The 10,930-nt window shown below is 40.7% G+C and overlaps 1 protein-coding gene across 1 annotated transcript; it reads left to right on the top strand.

The window, feature by feature from the left end:
- The first annotated feature begins 64 nt into the window (after positions 1-64).
- LOC310902459 (uncharacterized protein) lies at positions 65-10,878 on the top strand. Its single transcript, XM_083844011.1, has 5 exons — positions 65-459; positions 722-845; positions 2,895-3,024; positions 4,681-4,847; positions 8,973-10,878. Exons 2-4 carry the CDS (start codon positions 732-734, stop codon positions 4,737-4,739), a joined length of 303 nt encoding a protein of 100 aa, XP_083700137.1. The 5' UTR covers positions 65-459; positions 722-731; the 3' UTR covers positions 4,740-4,847; positions 8,973-10,878.
- The last annotated feature ends 52 nt before the right edge of the window (positions 10,879-10,930 follow it).

The following is a 10,930-nucleotide window of genomic DNA, read 5'->3' as shown; positions in this document are numbered from 1 at the left end:
TATTATTGCTAATGATTACTGCTAACAACGTCTGTGACATTGCAGTTTAATTCCATTTTTTTGTACCATCAACTGACATAGGTGTGCTCTGTTCCATAGCAGATTTTTTCCCAGATTGCTAATAACTTGGAAGTAACTGGAGTTTGAATAGTCTAAATGTGAAACTTGCTTTTCATCGTTCTGAATATCTCATCCTAATTGTTTTTTCCTGATCCCACAGATTATAAATGCTTCAGCATAGCCCAGTGCAGGTGAATTTCACAATTTTCTCAGCAGCACATCCAAATGAGGCAGGTCATGTATCAACAGGTTGCCTGTCTCAAGTGGCCATGATTGCCTGCGCCTTTGTTTAGACCTTCCTGTTTGTCAGTCAAATATCTCGTTCTCCACTTCTGTTTTCTACTGGCTTCTTTTATGCAGCACAGCAGAGTAATCAGAATGGAAGAATAACCTCTTTAGGTAAGTTACTTTTAGAGTCATGCATTGGAACGGTCTCCTCTGAACTGTCATTTCATTGGGTCTCAGGAAAGTAGCGCAACAAACAGTAACTGAATTCATGCCAGCAGCTGCACAGTAGCAGCAACAGCTCCTACTTTTGTTAAGCACATCTTAGTTCATAGGACAGAAAACAGTATTAATGTAATACTTAAGTGAACCAAAATTTTTACATTTTTCAATATTACTACATTTTAATAATTTTGATGTTTTTAAAATGCTACAGGGAAAGAAGGATGAACCTAGACTATGACATAAAGATAATTGAAATGGATGCTAAATATAATGTGGAATATAAAGCAGGAGAGTGGAAGTATACACTAGAAAACTCCAAAAAGACGGCGTTCAGAGTAAGAGCACCACAGACCTTTTTTTCTTTTTAACTAGCACCATGAAACTGAGATTTCTGAATTCATGGGTCTACGGCTACTAAATAAGGACTAGACTTGAGAAGTGTGGAACATCTGGCAATTCCTGTTGATTTGTAACACATGCAGAAAGCTCCAAAAATCAAAGGATTCTGTGGATATAAATTCAAAGTGCAGATATTTCATTGCCTTTGCAACTGGTAGAGCAACTTTACTTTGTATAATGAACAAAGCCAAATTGTTCCCTCATTTTCACAGCAGCTAGTCAATAGTACTTCCCATTAAAACTAGGATTGTGAGCCTCATTAATATGCTCTCAGGAATGAAGTTCTCTATATGTAACACGGTTTGGGGACTAAGCACTAAATGTTAAGAAAAAGGAACTTTTTTCCTTCACTTACTCTTTTTTAAAATGAGGGGTAAACGAAGTCTTTATGCTTCCTTATTTGGGGGCAAGGAAGATCTGCAACATGGGCTACTATATTGCCAGATTAAAAATAAACCAAAATCAACCAAAAACCTTCCTGCTATTCTCCCTGAGAGAACTAAGAATTAGGGACTGGTGTTACAAGCATTTGTTCTCTTTTTACACTACGTATACAGTATTCATAGAGTGAATAAAGAAGAGATACTTGCTCCTTATATTTTTGGTTTTGGATTTGAATTAAGTTTTTAGGATTGAAATAACCCTACAGTCAATCTTCGCTTACTTCAGGCTGGGGCTGCTGGGACTCCCTGGATACCTGAAAAGCTGATGGATACACTGGAAAGAAAGTTCAGTGCAAAGAGAAATGTGGCAATTCCACAAGGAATTAGGAGGGGTGCTAGCTATTACCAGTCCTTGGTCAACTCCTGCAGGACTGTTTGAGAGTTTGCATGCTGCTCCAGAGTTTGGGAGCCTTTTAGCTGTCTTCAGCTAAAAGCTGAAGCTGCTTTCAGCTGTCTAGCTGAGGAATATCTGCAAAGGGCCATTTCAAGCCCAAACCCAAATAAGCTTTCTCAAGCTCCACTTATGTTACTACATTAAATGTATCTGGAAATGCTCCCAGGCACTGAGGCCAATTGACGTGAGATGACTAGCACCTCTGTGCTAGTTAGTTCTAAACCACAGCAAGACAGTTGCAATTTGGGGATGGTCCCTGAAATGTGTCTTATCTCCTGAAATATGCCAGGAGTTGTTGGGGAGAGGGTTAGCAGCACAGACCAAAACCTTCCGCCAGTTTGCTAGTACTGAGTATTGTATTCCATTGCCAGGGAACATGCTGTGATTACCAATACATCCAAGACATCTTCACCAATGGAGTCTCTAGATGGTTGTTAATGTTGTAACCAGTGCACATGTAGTTCCTTACTAGTGCTCTGGACACAGCACCTACAGCAAGTTACACCAGAAACACATGTTCTGTGTGCACAGTGCTGTAATTCAGAAAGCCTCCCAAAGCACAGAGAAGTGATCTACCACAGACTACCTTCAGTTGAAGCTTACTAGCCTGGCTGGAGTACAACTGACTATGTTATATGAAAAGGATGTGCTAGGTGCTCCTGATGTTGGAAATTTATGTGCAGATGTACCTGAAGTGGCTCCACTTGACAGGGCTCCATGCCACACATGCTGCTTCCATAGCAGTATAACAGCTGGGTTCAAGCTGCCCCAAGCAGCTGGATCTGCAACCAGATGTTGACAATAAAGATCATCTGTAAACATCACCTGATCGTGCATAATTAATAGTTTGGTGGCATGGTCTTCTTCAAACTAGGAGCCATCGGTACAGAAAGTGTAGAAAGTTAACTAGTAAGGATATTCTCCTTCAGTACAATGATGCGTGTTCTCTTTTAGGATTTACAAAAACTTTTAGACTGTTATGTAGTAAGTAAAAGACACTTGTTTAGCAGCCCATTTTTTTCTCTAGACTATAGTTGCTACAAGTAGTTCATTTAATGTTTTTTGTGTCTAAAATTATTTGGCTATAATTATTACAAAAATCTGTGGTTCTGTATTTCTGCAACTATACTTGATATTTCTCATTCCAGTTATTTTCACTAAAGGGAAATAATGAAGACTTGGATACCCCTGCCAACCCTAATACTACAGGATGTTTTATAGAAGACAGCACACAGGATCCTGAGTGGCTTCTCTCTGAACTAAGAGAGCATCAAGCAAGTAGGTATAATTTCAGTATCCCTGTGGAGACATACCGGGCATTTCTGCATCCCTAGTGTAGTTACTCAGAAATTCTGACCATCACGCACAGTACGAAGAGAGTTTACTGTTGCTTGAGCAGGACTCTGAAAAGCCAGGCTAATGATAACAAACAGATGATGTTTGTACCACATGAATTTACAAATGATTGCCCCAGTAGTTACCCAGCCATGAATGAATTATAAGCCTGGTGGTTTCCCCAAATGGGTAGAAATGGAAATTTATACTTGAATAATCGTGCTTACTGTGACAAATATGGAATTAATGCTGGCTAAAATGCCCTTTCAAGACCAGCCATAAAGAGGGCAATGGATTTAAGATGTCCCCTAAGACAACCTTTGAAAGTTAGCACAATATGATGACAGAGCACTTGAGACCAACCCTATAGGTCCAAGCAGTCAGATGGTGTAACTCCTGCTATTTGACAAAATAAACATCACTTTAATAACTATGTTGGATTCCTCTTTTCGTGCAAAAATAATAGATGTTTTCACAAATGTCTTTGAGATGACTACATGGAAATAGCCAAAGGTGGTTTTATAAATATTATTTTTTTTTAGAATTTAGGATAAGTCTTTTCTCCCCTATTGTTCCTAACAGAATTAGGCAGAGCTAAATCCACATAATACGTTGCAAACTGTTACTGACATTTATCTCAAATTCCACAGTTGAGTCATCTCTGCATATTAGCATCTGTAGTATTCAATTACTAATTGATCCACATGGTAGAAAACGAAATTAAATATTTTTTTTAACTGAATATTGTATTACATTGCCAGTCATTAAAAAAAAAACACTTTCCTTTTTCTCTTCTGTCTTACATAGTTCTGCAGTAACATCATAAAATCTTGTTGGAGTCTTTTATGTATGTTCTCAATGAACCTAGAAATACCTGTTGTACTATGGCGTAGCAATAGAAAGGGGGACTTTGATGGATAGGGTTGGTTTCCCACAGCATCAAGTGTGAAATCTCGAAGAACACAACAACTCAGAAAATGCAGAGGTAGCATACAATGATATGAAGGAGTTGTAAGGGTTTTAGTATCTGTAACTATTAAACTCTGACCTCACATAAAAACTCCTTTACTGTTACTGTCCTGAAGTGAAGATTTAATTGGCGGCCTGATTTGCATCAGGCAGTGAAGCTAAGTAGGGCTAGAAAGGCTTGCATGTGACTTTTTCTCTCAGCTGGAGCAAAAGGTAAATGACCCACAAGTAACAAGAAGCCCCAAACACAATTAGGATCCTTTTCTGTTTGTTTGCATCTAAAGTAGCTACTAGCAAGCTGCAGACTTTTTTTTATGTGTGAAAGTGATCGGTGATGTGATAAGATTCAAATTTGGGGCGCACGGCTGCAACCGCTGTGCCAGGGCTGGCTGTTCAATGAGCTGGGCACTCACTTCTGAAAATTAGGTCCTTCTGTTGAGATGTGTCACATGAGGCATGCAGAAATACACTCAAAGAACGTTTGTGAGGAAAGAAGGAATGAATCCCCTCAAAGGGGCTCAGCAACGGGATATGAAAACCTGGCTGCTGAACAGCAGTTTAACATTTGTGCCTACAAAAAGAAATTGCTTTCGTGCTGTTACCAACCAGTGATGTGTGTTTCCCCTCCAGGCCAAATCATGTTTGATCCAGTCATCAATGGACCACTCTTCACTGGTTCCAGTGGCTAGCAAGCACCAAACCTGCAGATCTCTGTCTTCTGGTCGTGGGACCAGTCACCAAGAAGCAGGTGGGGAAGCAACCTGGTTGCAGGCCACAATATTTCCCTTTCTCCTGAGGTGAGAAGGCAGTAGGGGTGGGGCGGGAGGACAGGAAAAAAAAATGGAAGGGAAAATGACAGGGAGTAGAGAGTTACCAGTGTGAGGGAAGAAATGTGCAAAAGGTGTAGAAAGCTGGTGAAAGATTCCTGAGTATAAAAAGAGGGTATGCACTAGAGAAGGAGTTCCTAGTAACTTCTTATCTGGGTCTTCTAGCCTGTGCCTCTGTGTAAGTACTGTGCTGATGCAAGTAACAGCTATCAGAAACACACTGCAGCATTCAGACCTCTAATCCTGCAATAGAGTCATGTGGGAGATTAAAACTAATGAAGGCTTTCCTTTAAGCTTTAAATATAATCTAGGTGTAGTGTAATGTCCTGAAGATACACCCTGCAGAATCCAGTGAGAATTTCAGACAATCAAATATGAAACCATGCCACAGATCTGTTTCACGCATTGAAAACAGGCTGGTTTCACTGGATATCAAGAATCCAATCATTTGAGAAATTTGAGACTCCTATCCGACTTGTTTATTACAAATGCATACCTGACATTTTGCACACTTCCAGGGTAGTATCAAAACACTATAAAGTTGCTATCATTGTACCCATTACATAAAACCTACAGTTATGAATTAGTTAAAATGTAACATACAAATTTGAAGTAACTGCTTCTACAAAAAGGACAAGAAGGAAGCCAGTGCAGACACATACCGGAAGCAGGAGTCATTTTCTTCCTTTATGAGCAATGTTGAAGCCTGAATGTTCCACAAAGGAAGATGAAAGAGCCCCCAAGATAAATATACTTAAAAGCTGACACAGACAATGATGATTTTCATGGAGTTCTTCAAACAAGCTCTTTTAACATAAACACAGAGAAGTTTTCACTTTGAAAGTTACACTGCCAAACAAAAGTCTATAAAGGAAAGTTAACTCCTTAAGGAGAAGTTGAGAGAGTACAAGCTAATGCTGATATCTGTTAATCCCATCTCAACTGGAGTGTTTTCTACTTTATGTTGAAGCTACTTAATAGCAATGGTAAATTCTGATTTTCAGTAGTTAAACACCAGAAATCTTTAATAGGCCTAAAATATATTCTGAGAAGACATTTTTACAAATTAAAAGAAAAACATGAATTGATTCATATCGTTTAATATAGTAGTTATAATAAAATAGAGAGAAAAGGATATATTCACCCAACTTGTTTTTAAATCTAATTTAAGCTCAGTAATTGTACAGAACTTGTGACAATAGCCACAGATTAGCCTTCTTTTCTGTCTTTATAAAGCAACAGCTTTTGGAAAGAGCTGGACTAGACGTGAAACCTCTGTCCCTGTTTGTTCAGCGTTATAGCGTGGTTCTGCATCCTTATGTCCCTGATGACAGAGTTGCTTTCCTATTTATGTTGTTTGTATTCAGTTTGTGCATGCTGGAATTATATGCACTCTTTAAACTGCACAGGCTAGTGTCCCTCTTGCCTTAGCTCATGAAAAAAAGAACAATTTGACTTCTGGGATTAAAGAAAAGAAAAAAAGTTACAGCCACACAAGCTTAAACAATGGAAAATCTTAATAAATGGTCACTTTGTAGCATTATTTGTTTCTACTAATGTTATTTTCATGCTGTGTATTTCCACAAACCTATGTAGAAAGACCTGCAGATTTATAGAGTTTGTCCTCATTATTTCCATTTCTTTTTCCTTCTGTGGCTTATTTTTGCGTGTTACCTTGATCAGAAAAAACAAAAGCAACAACAACAGTAACAAAAAAAAACAACAAACCATCACTTAGATATTTAAGAGGAGCTTTTCTCCCCTTCAGTCTTTCTGGGTATGAAATATTGTTATTTTTTATATACATATGTGTGCATAAATGTATGTTTGTGTGTATATGTATTATAAATGTATATATGTACGTTTATGTATGCAAATGGAGATCTAGGCTCTCCTGAGTGTCCATTGTGAATTATTATTGTTAACCTTGTAGTACTTCAGAGCTCATAAGCCACGTTTAGTGAAGGTACATGTAGTTTAGTCATTTTATTGTCATAGTAAGTGGTGTAGTTACTAGTAACACTGTTCAGAGAGGGGTAAAAAAAAGGAAGATTTAAATATAAACATAAAACCTAAAAGGCTTTTTGGGAAAAAAAGAACAACTCTATGAAATGCATAGGTTATTTCCCAGAAGCCATGCCACAGGAATAATAAAATACCCAAACTATTAAATATTCATTCAAATCAAGAGCATGGATAACATCTAGACAAAACTGAGGAATTTCCAATTTATAGATATGAAGTGTGACCAAAGAATATCAGTAATTTAAAAGATATGTATTCATCTATTATAAAATAGGGTGGAAAGTAGAGCTAAGTTAGAAAATGAGAGATTTGAGATCATGGAGCTAACTGCTGGAAAAAATTACATACCACGGTTATTAAAAATGAGGTTACAATCACTTGTACAGAAAACTGTTTATAATGGAGATGGGCAAGGAGCACCACTTCTGAGGAAGTCTATACAATCTTACAAGATAAAATCAAGTGGCAATGACTTTGACCTGATTTGTCTCTTGGAATTCCTCTCAGATATCATTTCATTGATATCTCTGTGGTAGTTTTTGGACTGCAAGTATATCAGTCAGCATCCAGTCTCTGGTATGACACCACTGCTCCTCGTGAAGAACTTCAAAGGAAGACCATGTGCAAACTGCCACGTATTAAGGAGGTTTTCAAGAAGGCTATGCAGCTAGTCAGGAATTTCCTTGGGGTAAAAATGAAACAATTTAAATCACAAGTGTTGGTATGGAAAGTAGTGAAGCTTAGATGGCAAAAACCAACCAAACAAACAAACATGTACAACCTTAAAACAATAAGCACAATGTTAATATAAAGTGTTAATTAGCAAGAAATAAGAGATTATTTAAGAAAAGTAAATATTCTTCAGCAATCAGAAATCCAATGTTTGTGACAGCAGTAAAGGGGGTCTAACCTACAGAGATATTACAAATTAAAAAAATAGGAATACTTGAAACAGTTAAATATCTACAAATAAGAATTTTAAAGAATATTAGAAATAGCCAAGAGGATAACTCGTTAGTTTGTTGACTTCAGAACAGAAGGCATCATTAAGGAGTGCATGTTGCAAAGAACCTGCATAATTCACCTGCATCAGGCCATAATACATAAATTTATTGTAGAACAACATTTTTCCAGATAATAAATTAACAGCAGTGATTAAGACACAAGCAAAGATGTCTCCACAAACTGCTAAGCTTCTAATATTAGCTTCTACTCCGACAAAATTTCCAAGGGAATTTGAAAATCAAATTGAGAGCTACTAAAGTACATGCAAACAATTACTAAAATAATCTGTTTTACCAGACTAGGAGGAATCAAAAGTTATATCTACAGTTACAGAGAGGTTGGCATGATTCTAAGCAATACAAATCTTCAGGACAAGAAAAATGAACTGGAAAAATAAAATCAGAAGACTAGAATATGGTACGTCAGGTCTAATCAGGAGGGATTCCACCAGGGACACTGTGCCTCTTTCTTCTACTATTTGCACAGCTAGAGCACTTGAAGACATGTCAGCATACATAGTAAATAAGGCAGTTTCAGTTGCTGTGGATCTGCAGACTAAGCAGAAAGAGTTCACAAGTAGACACAGTTGGCAGAAAAAGGAACACAAACTGAAAATAATTGAGATCAATGCAAGAAGTTATGATCGGAACCTGACAACTGACTAGAAATTATTGAGTTTTATCTAATTTAGGAACAGGTTTTAGAGAGTGTACTGGCATACAGCAGATTTGCAGAGGGGATTCTTTTATATATTCTTTTATATATTCTCTATTATTCTCTACATATTTCATTTTTGTTTATATACAAAAACAAACAGGAGAGAATATGTGGCTACTTCAGAAAAATTGGTCAAAAGAAAACAAATGTGCAAAAAGAATTGGTATGACTTATGGAGCAGGTAGTGGATAAAGAAGAATTGTTTTTCATAGTTAAGTAAGAATCTGCTTTATATAAACATCGCATCAAAATACAAAAATATATAGCGTGAAACTTGAATCAGTTGTGTTTCAGTCCTGAATGCCTGCTATCAAATAAATAACAGATCATTCTTTCTGTCTTTTGCAGATTGTTTTGCTTGGACTGCAGTTTATCATCATTTCAGCAAGTACTCAGTCCATAAGACCCACCACCAATATTTTCCCTGCGCTTATTTTTATCAGGTAAGATAACTGCTATGGAGCTGTTCAAAACAAATTTTATTGTATTCTTGATTGGCACTTTGCCTTAAGTGCTATTAAAACAATGCACAAAATGTTTAAAGGAACCTGAGAGGAGCCAGGATGTTAGAATTACATGGATATTAGAAATAGCACCTGAGGGTCATTTCACTAACATCCATGGCAGGAAAGAATAGCTTCTGATTCCTGGCTAAATGAATTTGGAAATATTATCAGGGATGTTTTTTGTACATTCTTGTCCAACAGCATGTAACATGCAAGAAAAATATATATTCACTCCCAGAGAGGTTACTTCTTGGTTCCACGATGGCAGAGGAAGGTGTGAATTCTTATCCTTTTGGAGTACTTCTGTAAGAGGTTCCTGGCCTCAACCTAAAGTCACTGGGTTTTTTTGTTTGTTTGTTTCTATATCCTGCTACAGGGGGCATATTGTACTCATTAAAGGTAGTTCTTACATCAGAGCCATGAGAGGGAAGAGAAAAGGCATCTGGGTCACTGAGCACAGCACAGTGACAGAAACTGTCTCTACCACAGAAAATGAAGCCTGTGGTTTGCTCTGGCCACATTCTGTGGTGTGGAGGCCTCGGGCTGACTCACGTTGCCGGTGGTTGGTGTTTCTGAAGTGGCCACTTTTAACTTCAGTTCCTCATCACCAAGGAGACCCCGGCAAACGACAGGAGAGGGAACGGGTAGGAAAGAGGTGTTTTGCTTCCCGGTGTCCATGTGTGTGTGGGGCAGGCCTTTCTAGGGGACTCGTGTATAGGCTTGACCTGAGTGTATAAGAGAAGATTGAGGTATTACGTAGCAACGTCCTGATTGTGGAGCTATAAAGAGATGGTGGAGGTGCAGGTGGAATGAAGTGTGTCTACTTGGTGTGTGCATGTTTTTGAGGAATGGATGAGTACATACATATTTGAAGAGTTAACTACTACAGGGGAAGGCGAACCTCTCATCCTGACGGCAGGGGGTGAGCAGGAATCTCTATGGAAAGGTTTGGGATGCCCTGCACGCCTTGAGGGGCTTCGGATGAGAACTTCCCCGTACTGGAGCATTATGCAGATCCCTGGATTTATGCAAGTCTATGCGTAACTCCCAGGACAGAAAACCCCACTGTTGTGTTTTGAACTTATCCCATGAAAGGTTATGCAGCCGGCTCTCCTCACACCGCAGGCCGGGCCCATTAACGCAGTGACTGTGCTCAAGACTTCCTCCAGCCCCTTCCCGAGCTCTTCTTTCCCAAGCTCCGACTCGCGCTGACACCGCAGGGACGAGGGCACAGTGCAAAGCGGGAGCCAGCGCGACGGGACCGGGGGCAGCGGCTGGGAGCCCCCCGCAGCTGCCGGCTCCAGAACCGTCGGGGCCCGAACGGCCCCGGCCTCGCCCCCGCTCCCGCCCCGTCACGGCCCCGCCGCCCCGGCCGCCGGGGGGAAGCGAGCGGAGGGCGGGGGCGGCCGCCAGCTGCGCCACGCACGGCCCCGACGCGACGCGGTGCGCGCTGCACGCCGGGACTTGTAGTTCCCGCGGGGCCCGGCGGCCGCGCCGCAGCGCCGGCTGAAGGCCGCGGGGCAGCGCATCTCAGCCGGGCGGGGGACGCGGCGTAAGCTCGCCGAGCCGCCGGCTGCCCCCTCTCGTCGGGCTGCTGGCGGGGAAGGGGCGGCCCGCAGCAGAGAGGCACGGGAAGGCTCCTGCCGCACCTCCTCCTGCCTCTCTTCGCCCCGCGGCGAGGGGGCCGGGCGCTCGCCAGCAGGCCTCCCCCCCCGCCCCGCAGATGGTACGCGCCGCCGGAGGCCTGCGCGCACCCCCCCGCCCGCCGCCGGCTCGGCAGCTCCATGGCCGCTCCTGCTC

This window comes from Anser anser (assembly GCF_964211835.1).
Source record: "Anser anser genome assembly, chromosome: 7".
NCBI classification, from domain to species: Eukaryota; Metazoa; Chordata; class Aves; order Anseriformes; family Anatidae; genus Anser; species Anser anser.
Note: the sequence above shows the minus strand (reverse complement) of the source record. Positions and strands in the feature narration are given on the sequence as shown.